Raw genomic sequence first — 17,467 nt, 5'->3', positions numbered from 1 at the left:
GATTTTTTTATCCTATGGGTACAACCACAGTACAACACTAGTGCCCACAGTCCCATAAGTGGTCTACTGTTAACAGTGCATAGTTAGATAGCTGCTTAGACAGCCATTGGGGTGGTGAACTTACATGGCTTTGGATATAACACGTATTCCTTTGAGTTACGTCACAAACATAATAGTTCACTTATGTATATAAATACAAGGTGACAATTTCATTTATAAACAAATGGCAACCACTCACTGTTCACCGATTTTTATTTAATATACTACAAGAAATTCGAAATAACTGTTCACAACTAAGCACAGCATATTACACTGACATGAGTGCGAATTGCAGTATTTCATTGTTAGTGCTCCTGATTTTGAAGTGAAATGTATTTAAAATCAAATACTTTTTCTGGTATGTGGTACACTATATTATCACCATTTAGTCGCATATTTGATGCGCAGACGAATTCTGATACCTAACTGCGTGGTGTTCTCGCCAACATCTGACCTGTTTTACAGCGTGACATAAGGAAATGTTCTGAGCCTCATGTAGACCAGTACTCTCAAAAACAGCAGCAACTGAAAAAAAAGGAACTGTAAAGTCAATGAGGTATACTTTCTGAAAACGTAAGCATTATGATCTAAATTCCGTAATATAAAGCGTCTAAACATATCTAGGTATCTGTGAAAGGTAATATTGGTTCCCGTCTCGAATTTATACATGCAGTTCAGCGCTGTGCACCTCTTCACCATTTTTCCTCATAATGGCATACACTGCTATGAGTAGACAGCACAGTTACAGATACAGTATTTGTTAGTTACGACTAACAAATACTGTATCTGTGTCCTTATAAGCCACAATATACTTTAACTTACCAACTCCACAGAACAACAGTTACTTTTTTCTTTTTATTGTCTTCTAGCATACAAACTTTTTAGCCATCACAAATTAATGTACAGACACACATAACAAGGTAACATTTTTTCTTCGCCATACATACTGTTTAGGGCATACATTCATATGTTTTCAGATCAAAATTTTTGTAATCAGATTACGAAACAAAGTTGACTGCTAATATTTATTTGTTAATGAAGTTCTTTAGTTAAGTTAAATTTATTTTAGATTTTTATGTCTTCTTTCTCTAGGAACTGGGATATGGCCTCATATTGTAATACCCCAATTGTAGAATCCATAATGAACACCCTTTTGTTGCAAAAAGAAATAGAAAAATCAGTCATCCTGACAGTGATGACAGCTACTGACAACAAAATTTACACTCTTGACAGTTTGATTAACAGGAATGTTATGTAAACACTAATGCCTATCATAAAGAAAAGACTGAATGAAGGTATACCATATGATACGAAACAGAAACTTTCAAGAAAGAATTTTAAAAAAATTGTTATTTACGAAGTTTTAAGACCAGACCATAAATTGACCATAGTAACGTTTATCCTAGAAGAGAGTTGCAGCCGCATCGAGCTGTAAGTTCGCTGTGACTACAATGTAACTCGGTAATGGAGATGTTAACTTCACTTCTCTTTTGTACTCTTGCAATGGTAATACGTATGTTAAGCGCTACTAGATTAATTTAAAACCGATCTGAGGTTTAAAAGTTTTATGGTTGGAAGTATTAGCCAGAAGTCAGACTGAAGTAATACCATCTTTACCGTTTAGACAGATAGCAAGATAGCTCATATATGTGACAGAAAAATAATTTGTGTGATTGTTGATTTGTGATGAGACTTAACCTTCGTGATACTTAATGGTCATGAACGTCAAAGGACACAGAAATAGACTGATCGTGGACATAAACTAAATTATTGGACTTGACTAGGAATCAGATAAATGCATGAAGAACTTACAATTGCGCTGTGTTGTCAGAAGTTATCGTCAAAGTCAGAAACGCTGATGCTAACGGACACAATTCCCTGAATGAAAAATCGGTGTGTGCTCAGTGTATGGACAAAAAATTACGAAGAACAATCAACTTTGCTTCCAGCCATCCTGATTTAGGTTTTCCGTGATTTCCCTAAATCGCTCCAGGCAAATGCCGGGATGGTTCCTTTCAAAGGGCACGACCAACTTCCTTCCCTGTCCTTCCCTAATCCGATGAGACCGATGACCTCACTGTCTGGTCTCCTTCTCCAAAACAACCCAACCCAACCAACCAACAATCAACTTTAATTCAGCTTTAATTCTTTGTGTCGCATACATCATTTAATGGACATTTAAATTGTATTTGTGAAATTAACTGATGCTTTGGATAACATAAAAGTGAAAAGTGATTTAGTGACAATTTAACTGCAAATAGCAATAAGTTTACACCCAAATACAACACATTCTGAACATTGTTCAAGGGTATGTTATCTCTGGAATTACGTCATGTAGTTGTTGAATACGCGACGTAGCGACGCTTTGACGACGGAATAATAATTAACAACTCAATACCCTAGCAAAAATCATGGCGTAAAATCGGTTGGGTGATAGATTGATGATTCAAGACATTATATTTTCAACGTTTGAATACCCATTCTCAAACTGGGCATAAGAACTGCAGTCAGCAAGTTCGCGTAAACTGAAAAGTCTGTTGCGAACACCCAAAGGACTTTTGGTTATCATTTCACATCAAGGGAGTCATCACGTTGTCGAATGGTGCAGTCACTATATTTAATTACAAGCAAGGGCGGCGCACACACTCCGGCGTGGTGCTCCATCAAGGCATTGATATCAGTTCTGAGAGACAGTATCTGAAAAATAACCAAATCGCGCGAAGAGTTTATTTTTCTAATAGTTACCGATTGGCGTTGTCGTGATCGACGGACGCCGTTCCACGTAATCTCGACTGGGACAACGATCACCATCGAGCCGAGACAAAACGAGACGTCATAGTATGTACTCCTGGTTGTCTCCCAGAATTGGGATCGTGCAAAGCGGCTGGCTGTGACTAAGTCTTAAAGAGGTCCTTTAAAAAGTTGATTCTGACTCTCTCTTAGCGTCTACAATGAAATAAGATGTGATTTACATCACCAATTGTTTCCCCTTCACATTGACAGTACGGTGTCTCCGATACGCCGATTCTATGTAAGTGGGCAGTGAAAGGTCCATGAATGAGATGCATTCTCACAATAGACGTTATAATTTTCCTTGAATGTTTGAAGTTCGCAAACATGTCTGTCTTGGTATGAATGTCTGTATACGAGCTAGCTTTTACCTCATTTTTTGTTGACTTTCATTCCATTCTTCCTGCCATGAGAAAACCGTTTGTTTTATTTTTAGGAGGTATTCTGTGTATGGGAGTTTAATGTCCATAGGTCTTCCACTGTTAATCGCATCTCTCGCTAGTTGATCTGCTTTGTCATTGCATAGAATGCCGGAATGTGATTTGACCCATACAAATTCTATAATATGGCCAGTCTTCCTAGCTTTGTGATAGTGATCCAGTATGTCGAGGGTGTATTTACTAGCTTTTTTTCCAATTCCTGTAACTAATAGGTTTGAAAACGCTTTAAGAGTCAGTGGTTATTACTGCCTAGGGTATTTTGAGAGATCTTGCATATTTGATTGCCTCTATAATAGCGAAAGTTTCAGCAAGAAATGTGGAAGCATCACCTGGTAGTTGAAACTTCCTTTCTTCTGCAGATTCTGGACAGAAGAAAGCACATCTGGTATGATTTTACGTCCCCATTTTTGAGACATCTGTATATAGTTTAAGATATCCTGCCCACTTTTCGGCCCGTGTGATGTGGGTGAAAACTGTCCATATCCTTTTCCTTTGCTGCAATAGACGACTTATGCTACAAGAATATCGTGATAAGAGCTGTAATAGTCATATAAGAACTTTGGAAGAAATTCACTTCGATATACTTTTTTTGGAGATATTTCCAGTCTTCTCACCGCTTGTAGATATAAAACTATTGTTTCCTGACATTTCTGTTCTTTCCTACTTGAGAGAGCCTTTCACACGTTTTTATCAGTGGATGTTTAGTATCAGCCATCCGCTGTAAGATATAACGATCACACAACATTGTTCTGCGAATATGTTGAGGCATTTCTGATGCTTCCTGGAGAAGGGCGTTGGTGGGAAACATGCATAGCTCCGAGGCAGATGTGTAAGCTTCTGTACTGCAGTTTATCCAGTAGTGCTAGGTACCTGTTAGCAGCAGTGTGATAGACTGTGCATCCGTAGTCTACACGGGAATGTATCAACGTGTGGTAGAGAGTGAGCAGAGAGTTTGGATGTGCCTCCAGCCACACTCTTGTAACTGATCTCATAAGATTCAATGCTTTTTCACATGTACTGACGACGGTTTGAATATGAGGTATCCAACTCATTCAGGAAACGAAGAGAACGCCAAGAAACATCGCCCGGGATTTTAGTGGTATTTTATGACTAGAAAGTCTTACTCTATTTAAGCAGCCTGGCATAGTTTGATTCGTCAAAGGAACGAGTACCGATTTTTCTCCCGAAATCTGTAACCCACAGCTACATAATGTTTGGCCATTGTGCCCATCGCTTTTGATAATTCACACACAGCCTGATCCATTCCTTTGGTCGACACATACAAACAAATATCATCTGCATACTGGAGGATTTTAAGTGGAAAAGGGATAATCCTCGCCAGCTCGTTAGTGTATAGTGCAAAGAGTAGGGGGCTGAGGATAGCTCCTTGTGGAAGACCTGTTGTAAGACGACATGGTTCAATTAATTTATTTTGGAACTGAACCCATATGGGTCTTTAAGTGAGCAAAGTGCTGATTCCATAAATCAGTTCTACATCTACATCTACATCTACATCCATACTCCGCAAGCCACCTGACGGTGTGTGGCGGAGGGTACCTTGAGTACCTCTATCGGTTCTCCCTTCTATTCCAGTCTTGTATTGTTTGTGGAAAGAAGGATTGTCGGTATGCCTCTGTGTGGGCTTTAATCTCTCTGATTTTATCCTCATGGTCTCTCGCGAGATATACGTAGGAGGGAGCAATGTACTGCTTGACTCCTCGGTGAAGGTATGTTCTCGAAACTTTAACAAAAGCCCATACCGAGCTACTGAGCGTCTCTCCTGCAGAGTCTTCCACTGGAGTTTATCTATCATCTCCGTAATGCTTTCATGATTGCTAAATGATCCTGTAACGAAGCACACTGCTCTCCATTGGATCTTCTCTATCTCTTCTATCAACCCTATCTGGTACGGATCCCACACTGCTGAGCAGTATTCAAGCACCGGGCGAACAAGCGTACTGTAACCTACTTCCTTTGTTTTCGGATTGCATTTCCTTAGGATTCTTCCAGTGAATCTCAGTCTGGCATCTGCTTTATCGACGATCAACTTTACATGATCATTCCATTTTAAATCACTCCTAATGCATACTCCCAGATAATTTGTGAAATTAACTGCTTCCAGTTGCTGACCTGCTGTATTGTAGCTAAATGATAAGGGATCTTTCTTTCTATGTATTCGCAGCACATTACACTTGTCTACATTGAGATTCAATTGTCATTCCCAGCACCACGTGTCACTCTGCTGCAGATCCTCCTGCATTTCAGTACAATTTTCCATTGTTACAACCTCTCCATATACCACAGCATCATCCGCAAAAAGCCTTAGTGAACTTCCAACGTCATCCACAAGGTCATTTATGTATATTGTGAATAGCAACGGTCCTACGACACTCCCCTGCGGCACACCTGAAATCACTCTTACTTTGGAAGACTTCTCTCCATTGAGAACATGCTGTGTTCTGTTATGTAGGAACTCTTCAATCCAGTCACACAATTGGTCTGATAGTCCATATGCTCTTACTTTATTCATTAAACGACTGTGGGGAACTGTATAGAATGCCTTGCAGAAGTCAAGAAACACTGCATCTACCTGGGAACCCGTGTCTATGGCCCTCTGAGTCTCGTGGACGAACAGCGCGAGCTGGGTTTCACACGATGCTCTTTTTTGAAACCCATGCTGATTCCTACAGAGTAGATTTCTAGTCTCCAGAAAAGTCATTATACTCGAACATAATACGTGTTCCAAAATTCTACAACTTATAGACGTTAGAGATATAGGTTTATAATTCTGCACATCTGTTCGACGTCCCTTCTTGAAAACGGGGATGACCTGTGCCCTTTTCCAATGCTTTGGAACGCTACGCTCTTCTAGAGACCTACGGCACACCGCTGCAAGAAGGGGGGCAAGTTCCTTCGCGTACTCTGTGTATAATCGAACTGGTATCCCATCAGGTCCAACGGCCTATCCTCTTTTGAGCGATTTTAATTGTTTTTCTATCCCTCGGTCGTCTATTTCGATTCTACCATTTTATCATCTGTGTGGCAATCTAGAGAAGGAACTACAGTGCAGTCTTCCTCTGTGAAACAGCTTTGGAAAAAGACATTTAGTATTTCGCCCTTTAGTCTGTCATCCTCTGTTTCAGTTGTGGCAGGATTCCAATGGTTCCCAAGTCCTGTAGCCACACAGGTATATGAACATTATCATATGCTCCAACTATATGCATGAGTATAACTGTTACATTCTCTTTTCTTGTTGATGCATCATAGATCTCTGAGGTTAAGATATTTAAATTATCTGTTGTTCCCTTGCCTTTTCTCTACCCATACCGAGTCTTGATTGGGTCTGATTTGATTCCATCATTCCAAGCGATTTTTTACCAAGTGTTCTAGAGTTTTGCCGATGCAGCAAGAAAGAGAAATAGGTATATGGTTTGGCCTGCTCGTCATCCTTATGTGGTTTCAGTATGGGTACCATTACGTGAGTTGTCCAATCTTCATTAGCGTGTCATTCATCTATATTTGGTTAAATATCTGGAACAGTTTTCTGAGTGCTATGTCTGAAAGATTTTCTATCATCTGATAGTGTATACCGTCCTTACTGGGTATGGAAGTTACGCTCTTTTTAATGCCATTCATCGGTTCTTCATACGAAAGCGGTACCACGAACGGATGATTGTAATCCTGTTGCTCCGGGGGGCAATAAGGCTGCTTGGCTGCGAAAGCTGGTGAGATTAAATTCACAAAGTCTTCAAGCCATGCGTCACTTAACGGCTGACGCATAGTGGAGTTTCTGTTTTTGAAAAATCTTAATTTCTCCCAAACATCAGTGAGACTAACATTGTTATTTAAAGATTCACAGAAATTTTGCCAGCTAGTATTCTTTTTACGGTCTTTTAACCACCTTCGAACTTTCACTGCTATTTTCCGATATGCAATGAAGTGTTCTACATTTTGTTGTTTACAGAAGATACTGTACGCAAGTTTGCGCTGTGCTATGGCTCTAGAGCACTCTGGACTACACCGGTGTGGGGGCAGTTACTTCAAAACGATGACTTACTTTTTTCTTGGAATGGAAATTGTTGCAGCGTCTTCAATAATTGAAATTAGCTGTTGATAGGCTTCTTTCGGAGCTAAAAATTGTTAAAAGATTGAAACTTCACCTGGACTCTTGCAATGTACTTTGGCCAGTCAGTATCCTTTATTTTACACCTGCTGTTTCAGTAGATAATTTCTACTGTATTTATAGGTAAGTCTATTGTGATTTCCAGAGGGAAATGATCTGAGCCAAGAGGGTCTCGTTTGACCATCCACTCTGATACATGGTTTAAGTCAACAGAGCACAATGTCAAATCGACGGTCGACGGTCATAGTAGGAGAAACATCTTTTAGAAGAATCAAATTGAACTTTTCAAAAAGTGTAACTAACTGTCTGCCATCCGCGTCATCTATTACACAACCCCATAGTGAGTGGTGTACGCTGAAGTCTGCACAAAGGAGAAATGGCGTATGAAGCTGGGTTACAATCTGATCCAGTGAAAGATCTTGTATTTTACACTTAGGTGTTTTTTTTTAATGGTGAGGATTCTGAATGTGCCGTTAGGAGTGTAAATCACAGCAGTAACCACCTAGCATTCTGTTGTCCTAATAGTGATGTCCAATTTTTTAAACTTAACCATCTCTCTAATCAAAATGGCTACTCCTCCTCCTTTTCCATCGTCTCTGTCGTTTCTGAGAACAGCATATCATTTTAATTGTATTCGTTGGGTTGGCTGAAACCAAGTTTCGCAAATACAAGCTCCCGATAAAGACTTTCTCTGTTTGAGATTGCTGACTGTGCATTCCAATAGAGTATTTTAAAAGCCATTGTCAGATTTGCACAAGTCTTCAACAGCATGATATATAAGAGCCTGTGTCGTTACCACGTCTGTTTCACTTTTAAGAGAAAGAATGCTGTTCATAATTAAAGTACAAAGGCTGTTAATAGTAACTTCTCGACCAGTATAAGATGTTGCCAGAGGAGTGGGAGGATATGGATTTTTTGTATTGAGTTCTGAGGATCCTGAAATTCGTATAACATATCAGAATAACCCTGCTTGTATGGACTGCGAGTAAATAGTTTATTTTTGTAAGACCTGGGAGCTGGAACCGATATAACTGCATGCTTAGGTCCCTGTTGTAGCCCTTTGTCCGTCATGTTCAAACCTTTTTGTTTCTCACATATTTTAGGGCAGTCACTAGGAGAGAGCTCTCGTGTTGTAGAAACACCAGCAGTAGTCTGCCCAAGTGATGGTCGCAATGACGAGACGGCAGTTGCGTAAGAAGCGCCATAGGCTTTGCTGCTCTTTGCTTCCATGTGCTGCTGATATATTGGGCAACGGTGATCCATAGCGAGGTAGTTTCCGTTGCAATGCAAACCCCTGGGCTCTCCGACACGTGAGCAGTGTGAGGTCTCATGTGCTCCCATGCATTTGGCACAGTGGGCACTACTACGACATTGTAAACTTAAATGGAAATATCTAAGGCAATTGTGACATGGCAAAACTGACTGGACACATGGTACAAAAGGGCATCGCATACTGCACAAATATACATACTGGGGAAGTTGTTGAGATTTAAATGTTACAACACATTTCTGTGTGGGAAGTACTTTCAACTCTCCATTTTCTATCACTTTCTTTGTGAACCTTCATATGTCGATTACTAAAAATTTCGACTTTATTTCTACAAGGATGTCTTGGTGGGATAATGCAATATCAACATCACAGATAACTCCCCTCCTCTTTGTCAGAAAATTTGGAATATAAGCCTCCATATTCTTCAGCCGAAAAACATCAAGCAACCGCAACCTGCCATGTTTTGGTTTCAATTTTATACCTGTTTCTACTAATAGCTGAGATATTAAATATGTCATTGGATGTAACTTTCCTACATTACCATTTTCTCCCTCTACAAAGACGACGTGAGAACCATGTCTGTTGATTGATATGTATTATCTTTGCTAGCATATTTTTTGTTACTAGGAAACGTGTTGTTTCCGTAAGAGGTACCGTTGTGGTCACTGAATTGTCCAAATTTTCACGACTAACATACTTTTGGGAAGCAGGCTGCTCATCGCAATTCCAGTCCCCTATATTTAAACTCAAGTTACTGTCTACCCCTAGAACTTCCACAGTGCATGCAACATTATCAACATCTACAATATCTACGTCCTCTTCAACATTACTACTGTGCTTTTCACTTGCCTTTGCCTTCTTCGGACATTTGCTCAAATGGGTCAAAGGGCTCTGAACACTATGGGACTTAACGTCTGATGTCATCAGCCCCCCAGAACTCAGAACTACTTAAACCTAACCTACCTAAGGATATCACACACATCCATGCCCGAGGCAGGATTCGAACCTGCGACCGTAGCAGTCGCGCGGTTCCGGACTGAATCACCTAGAATTGCTCGGCCACAGCGGCCGGTGGAACATTTGCGTCAGGAGCTGCTGCCTGTTGGTGTGATGGTGATCGGTGTCTTGCCTTTTGTCGCTGGGTGTTGTTTGTCAGACACTGCGACAAGCCAGCTGTACTTGGTGAATGTTGATCCATCTCCATCTGATCATTCTGAGGACAGTGATCTTGTGAGCACATTTCGATGGCACCGAGTTGATGCTTATTTGTAATTAACACTGATGAAGGAGGGTGCGACATGAGAGTCTCGATGTTGTGACTCGTATGCAAAGCGATAGCCGACCCTTGGCCGGTGCCGACTGGGATTTCGTCATTAGTTTCCATTTTAAAAATAGCCGCTGAGAGAAATCTCTCAGCGACGATGCTTTGAATCTTGTTGCGAACTGTTTGTAGGTAAAATATCCAGTAGATTACACTAAAAAAAACTTGATAACAGTTCCATGAAACACCTGATGGAATCGGTGCCAGCCGCCGCTCGAAGCACAAACGACGGCACAGCGCGGCTGCCGTAACTGCATGCAACAATTTGTTGTTACCACTCGTCGAAAAGTTTTTCACTGCAAGCAACACTAGAGTCGAAGTGTTAATAATGAATCACCCTTTCTCAATATTCTTGAGAGCGATCGGAAAAACAGCGTTGTTTATTTCGTTGCTAACCAAAGATCCAGAGCAACGAATAGAATGGCGTACAGCCGGAGTGCACGCAGGTAGAAAATATACTGCGCAAGCATCGATTGGTACAAGATCTTTGGTACAACCACAAATTATATTAACTTTGATTTATTGTTGACATAATTTGACGTTTTGGTATGCACAGTGGTGTAACACATTGAAAATTTGTGTTTATTGTTTGTAGGGATATAGTTACAACAGTCGTGATGGGAGCATTTACGAGTAGACAACATGCAGGCGTTGAAGAAGTTGATATTGTATCGAATCACGCATATAAATACCCACCTAGATCAGGTGAAGTGAAAAATTACTTATCGTGGTGAATGTGTACGAAACATCTACAAATAATCTGTTTGCGCTAACTTGTTGTCATGTTGATGTGCAATAGCAGGAGTTATTGTTAAAACCAGCTGTTAAGGTTTGAATCGCAAGTAGACAAATTATAGTGTAGACATGTGTTACGCTGTAGATTCAGAATGTGCATATACTACGTTGATGATTACTACCAGACTCCCGAAAACTTCGAATAATGTTACACTTATTGCCTTATATTTGGATGTATGGTCACGTTGCAGTTATCTCCAACTTTCCACTGTTTCAAGTAATTCTTTTCGATGCCGTATCGTTGACAGTACCATGTACTCCCTTATGTATCTTTCCCAGTATGGTGACGTTAAATTTGAATTCTTGTAAAGTTTGTCACGTGAACTTTGTTACATGCACTTTGGCTTCAATTCAATGATTTGTTTTCAGCTAGGTGAATTTTTCTGCAAAAAAACGAGTTTCCCTGGTATGCCTCCATCATATCCTTTCCGCAAGTAGGTTGTCTTTTCAAGACATAAGAAAACACCTTCTCCACACTTTCCTTATTTATACAGTGGTAAATTAATATGACGCATTCGTTTTCACAGTGGGCTAATCCTTGAAATTATTATGAAGGTGTTAACGAATTGAAACACTGTAGTGTTGCATTATGTTCAAAGTTAAATGAATTTGTTAGTTTATGAAGATATTCAAAAGTACAATGTAAATACTTTGACTTCATTGTGGTTGAATCAAGAAGATAACAGATCCTTGCCCATTACAGAATCCATCGGTTGACATGAGTCCTTGAACAGCCACCTTGTTACACAAAATTCGTTACAATAAGTTGTTGTTGATATCTCAAATTTATCATGCTCACTAGGTATGGAGCCCGGTCAACACAGAATATAGAAGTACTCAGGAGGGAGTAAGGGAGAAATAAACAACAACAGTGACAATTTTCTCATTAGAAATATATTTGATATAGATAACTAATGGGACACCCAGGAGCATTTAGGAGTTTCGGTCAGACACACACTTTACAAATATATCTCCTCAGCCTCAAAATGATCAAATTAATAAAAAAGTCTATTAAAATCAAATTACATACCTACCATCCATGAAAAAGCAATATTCACAAATAAGCCAAATATTCCCTCAGTACTTCCTCCAAAACAAGCACTTGTACTTACCCCCCCCCCCCCCAAAAAAAAAAAAAGAAAACTGAAAATCTTCTTCTCCAGTAAAAAGCAATAACCAGAAAATACGTAAAAAACATAAAACTTCCTACTTCATAACTTTCCAACCAATAAATAACTGAATGATCAGTCACTTCTTTTCTAGTGGACACAAAACTACACAGATGAGAAGAAACAAAAATAATAAGTCAGATTGACAATAATGGTGGTTACCTTCCTAGATTTATGCAGTCCGGTTCCCTGCCTACCATCAATCACCATGGTTTGTCCCTCTGATTGTGCAATACAAAACTGTCACTGATACAGGAAGGACCCACTATAGTAATTTCCATAGGATCTCTACATTTTTGACATTTAGCACATCCCACAAGTACAGCATACTTCTGAAAGGAAGTTATGATGCTACGCATATCACACATCTGTTCTATATTGAACAAGGTGGAGTGGTGGTTAGCAAATGACTTGAATTTGGGAGAACAGTGGTTCAAATCCCATCTGGCCATCCAGTTTTAGGTTTTCCCTGATTTCCCTAAATTGCTCCAGGAAGATGCTGGGATGATTCCTTTGAGAAAGGCACTGGCAATTTCCTTTCCCATCCTTTTGTAATCTGAGCTTGTGCTCCTTCTCAAATGACTGCATTCCTGATGGGACGTTAAACTCTAATCACCCTTCCTTCCTTCTCCCCCATCAACATATGGCTGTTAAATTTCACTGTTGGATCCACCACACAACCAGCACTCACAATAATGTTTTACAAATAACAACAGGGTCGTGATTCTTCTGAAAAACTTGGAATTATTAGAGAATTAGATTTTATCTGGAAAAATCATGGAAATGTTAGGGAATTTTAGGAATTTGATAAAATCACAGGGAATTCTGCATTTTTAATCTAGCATTGAAATTGGATTTTATTGAGTTTTGTAAATCATCAGTTGTAAAAATATTTATTATCTTGAAGTGTGTTAATTATATGAACATTATTCCACATAAATTATCAGTGTTTAAAAACTGCAGTCAAACTACTGCTTGTGGCTGGTATGTAGCTCAGCTGAGAGGAAAGAAAGGTCATCATTGTGGTATGATTCCCACCCCCTCTCAGCTCACCATTAATTAATCAGGATCTTCTTGACACAAGTTTCCTACTCTCAAGTGGTTTTCTTAGGGATACACTCTCTCTCTCTCTCTCTCTCCCTCTCTCTCTCTCTCTCTCTCCCCCTCTCCCTCTCCCTCTCCCTCTCCCTCTCCCTCTCCCTCTCCCTCTCCCTCTCCCTCTCCCTCTCCCTCTCCCTCTCCCTCTTCCTCTCCCTCTCTCTCTCTCTCTCTCTCTCTCTCTCTCTCTCTCTCTCTCTCTCTCTCTCTCTCTCCCTCTCCCTCTCCCTCTCCCTCTCTCCCTCCCTCCCTCTCCCTCCCTCTCCCTCTCCCCCCTCCCCCCTGCTTCAGGTTTGAGTAGCCATCCTGAATAATTTCACTGACATCAAAATTTATCACGAGAGTACCACTTCAAGCCATGCACCCGTGTCGAACCGCCTTCTTCTCACATAGAAACTTACAAATACTGTCCATATATGATGTCATAGGCAACGGTATCGTTGTCATGGGCCAAAGCTGACTATCAATTTTGAAAGCTTCAAGTGACTCCTTGTTATTGTTGTTGAGCCATGTGTTGTCTTACTCTGCCATTAGCTGTCAGTTTATCAGAAAAAGCTTTAATCGAGCATAGCAGATTTCTGGTTATGTTGTTATTACGCTTCAGTGTCTTGATGTCTCCTTGGTACAGAAGCTTTGAAACGCTGTCACCGATGTGGTGTACATTTGCAAAGTATTTTTCTTTGTCTTTGCCACTTTTTATGCAAGTCCCATGTTGTTACCAAATGACTCCATTGCTCTGAAGCTTGACATAGCTTTTGTAATCCAGGTGGCAGACTAATAAATATGAAAGTCATAGAAATAACTGTATTAAAAAGAAAAAAGTTAAGACAAAAACAAGGCATCCCTCTCAAGCACATATTTGTGTTTAACTTTATAGAAAATGTGCAATGGAGATGGCTACACTTCTAGAACTTGTTTTCCCTGCACTGTTCAAGCAGTGATATAAGTGTCAGTTCATGCTAGAATTGTGGAGTATCTTCATTGTTAGACATGAGATTTCGTTAAGCTAAGCAACTTTTCTCCTGAAATTGCCATGTGAGTTTGTGTACTTCAGTTAAAGTAGCTTTGTGAATGGACATTCCAGTGGGTGATAGAAGCCAGAAATCAGTCAAACATAGCTCTTTTTCAGTTTCTACATGCTTGTTTTGTTCTTACATGCCGAGACTTTATAATTGAGTTGAGTTATACAAGGTAGAGGGGAAAAGCATGACACAAGATGATTTATATCGATTGCATGAACATGTCGCATGCTGTGTACTAGCTAGCAACACTATTGCCTACCACTAATTTGTGTCAGTCATGAAGCTATTACATTGTAGGTAGAGGCTTCTACGTATAAAGCATTGAACTTGTGTTTGGGATAAGTATCTGTTTGCATTTCTGGTTAAGATTTCCATGATTTTTGTAAATCAGTGAAGGTGAAAGCTGGCATAGTTCCTTTGGCACGACTGCTTTACTATCTTTGTCCATCTAAGGAAGTGTTCCATTTGTAAAATTGATGGGCTGTAAACTCTGACACACTTTCCTTCCTTACTCTGCCAAAACTAACATATATTGCAATAGCTATGTGAAACTTAACTAGCCCACTTCACTCTGAATACCCAGAAGGGTATGGCTGATGAGAGTCAGGTAGACACAACAGACATTATGTACGGAACTTTGTTGTTTAGTGTACAAGAACAAGTGCATTTTCCTTGCACATACTTACAACTGTGTTTCTGCTGGAAAGTGAAGTATGAATTTATCATTGCACATATACTACAGTGGGAATTGACACATCAGCAGTCATTTTAACAATATCACAAACTGTTACAGTTACTAACAGAAAAATGCCTTAATCCTCTGTGATCATCAGACAAGACTTTTTGTGTGAGTGCTTATAAAAAGGAAATAAAATCAAACAAATGAGCTGATTGAGAATAAGAGGCTACTCATGTTACATGCCTTAATTTTACTTCTCCATTATTACCCTAAAATGTTCAAGGAGACATCACAGTAAATTCGTAAACAATCCTGTAGTTTGTTCTTGCCCTAACCTTTCCCACCTAACAGATTGTTTATATGTAATGTGTTTATTCTCACTGGAAAGTTGACTTCATATATTGTTTTCAAAATTAGTTGTTTCTAATGAGCAATGTTTTGTAGGTAATTATTTTGGCAGTCACTTCATAATGGGTGGAGAAAGATTTGACACTCCTCAGCCAGAAGCTTATCTGTTTGGAGAAAATGCAGATTTGAATTTCCTTGGCAGCAAACCAACACCTGTAAGTAGGCCACTGTGTTTGGCAATCTCATACTTTTGTCAACTATTACTTTTTGCATGAGTGCTTATAACAAAGAAATAAAATGAAATAAATGATTTATTTGCTAAAATAGCTTGAAAAAATTGTTTTTAATGGTATTGATAACAATACTTGTTCTATTCTTGTTTGGGCAACATCATATGTGTTGTAGTATTAATTGCACTATAGTATATTGCCCATTAACAGAAATATTTGCTTTGTAGTTTCCATATCCACCTCCACAAGCCAATGAACCAACAAAAACTCTGAAGTGCTTGGTGAACATCCGCAAAGAATCTCTTCGATTTGTACGTTCTCCAGAAAGTATTGGTAAATGTGGGGATGTAGATATTGAAGCAGCAAAATCATCCCTTTTCAACATAGAATTTACTTTTGATTGTGATACAAGGTGTGCCATAACTATCTATTACTTCTGTACAGAAGAAGTAACACCAAATGGCATAGTGTGAGTACTTTGAGTATTTTGTCTTTCGTAATTAGGTACCCCTAACATTTATGTATGGTACATGCCAACAGAATTTTGTAATACATACTCATATTTTTCTGTACCAGCATTCCGTAATGAAAAAAAATTACTAACAAAACAGCTATATCTAAATGTGCATAAAATTTATTTTATCACTGTACTGTCATATCAACATTGTTTATTGGTCAACATAAGTTGTTGTCTAGAAACAATAAGGTGAAAATGTGAAAGAAAACAAACAATATTCAACAATAGCATTGAACACATATTGTAAGAAGTGAAAAGCACTATCAGAATCAGGTTATACCATAAATTGGCATACAAACAGATGGTCAGTAGAACGCCATAGTGAATGACTGATGAATTAAACTAGCACACAAACAACATTTGGTTGGCCTTTTTACTATTTCAGGTGATCACGTGAGTGATCACATACTAGGGACAAAATGTGGCTGCTTTGGTATCAGCTGCAGAATGAAGGCAACCCCTACACATCACCAGACGTGCCTTGTTGAGATGAGATGTACTCTTTTATATTGTTGATGGCTTTTATCACATGCTGCCCCATGCCTCCCTCCTCCAGAAAAGTTGAATCAGCATGAGTGGTGATAGTCGGGAAGTGATCACGGTGCCACAGAGGCGCCCAAGTTGTTGCTGGGATATTGATCACAAAATGAGGAGATTTTTAAAATGGTCTGTTTTGGTGTCTGTGCACATGATTACATTGTTGCTGGGACGAGATCACAGCTTAGAGCCAATAGCTGCAAGAGCTGTATCTTCTACAGCAGAGAGTGAAGGCTGTTGCATTTCTCTTTACAGTGCACATTTGATTTGTGCTCTGGTGTTGATGAGACCTGGGTAAAAAAAGCTTTTCTTAATGAACATTGTTTCATCAATGAAGAAGAGTCTCTTGTTGAGGGAGAAAAAATCAGTTATTTTTTCCCCCTGGCAGTTAAATAGCAACCAAGAAAAAAAAATATAAAGAGGTACTATGTAGTTCCTTGTAAATATTGTTTGACATGTTGGTATGTATATATTTTTTGTCCAAATAAATGTTGATGTTTTGAAATATTTGGACAGCATTTTTCATAGTCTTTCATTTCTCATTATAACCCTATGACTGACAGTGTCTGAAATTGAAATTGGGCCAAATGTCGAGAATGACTAAAGAAATCTGATGAGGCCAGATCAAATGATCTGGAGCCATCAACATTGGATCACCGAGTGGATACAGAGAAGACAAACAATGAGGAAAAGGACAATTGGAGATGGCACTGCAGATAAAAAAACTCTAACAAGTAATCTAGAGAAAGAGAGAGAGAGAGAGAGAGAGAGAGAGAGAGAGACAGACAACATGATACATAGTGAAAAATGAGACCAACAACCAATGGTGCATTGTGACAGTGAGGCAGTAGCAAAGCGAGTATACCACTGAGTTCCTTACATGCTGCACAATGGAACATCTAAGGCAGCCGCGAGCTCCAGGTGGCTGGCAGAATGGTGTGTGACACTTCAGCTGCGTATGCTAGCGCTCACAGATGTAACATCTCCACTAAGCACCAAAAGTCTCGGGTTAGCATATTAGATCCCTCCCCCCTGAAATGAACATGTAAGACCAGAACATCCTGGATGATCTTTTCGAAGGTGAACTAG

The 17,467-nt window shown here is 39.4% G+C and overlaps 1 protein-coding gene across 6 annotated transcripts in view; it reads left to right on the top strand.

Moving 5' to 3' along the window:
• The first annotated feature begins 10,510 nt into the window (after positions 1–10,510).
• Positions 10,511–17,467, top strand: part of LOC124782689 (probable E3 ubiquitin-protein ligase MGRN1) — a 180,477-nt gene continuing 173,520 nt past the window's right edge. For all 6 annotated transcript variants that reach the window (XM_047253962.1, XM_047253960.1, XM_047253966.1 and 3 more), the window contains exons 1-3: positions 10,511–10,688; positions 15,191–15,309; positions 15,552–15,793. In XM_047253962.1, coding sequence (XP_047109918.1) covers positions 10,601–10,688; positions 15,191–15,309; positions 15,552–15,793 — 449 coding nt within the window. In that variant the 5' untranslated portion in view covers positions 10,511–10,600. The remainder of the gene's footprint in view (positions 10,689–15,190; positions 15,310–15,551; positions 15,794–17,467) is intronic.

This window comes from Schistocerca piceifrons, chromosome 1 (assembly GCF_021461385.2).
Source record: "Schistocerca piceifrons isolate TAMUIC-IGC-003096 chromosome 1, iqSchPice1.1, whole genome shotgun sequence".
Lineage (NCBI taxonomy): Eukaryota > Metazoa > Arthropoda > Insecta > Orthoptera > Acrididae > Schistocerca > Schistocerca piceifrons.
Note: the sequence above shows the minus strand (reverse complement) of the source record. Positions and strands in the feature narration are given on the sequence as shown.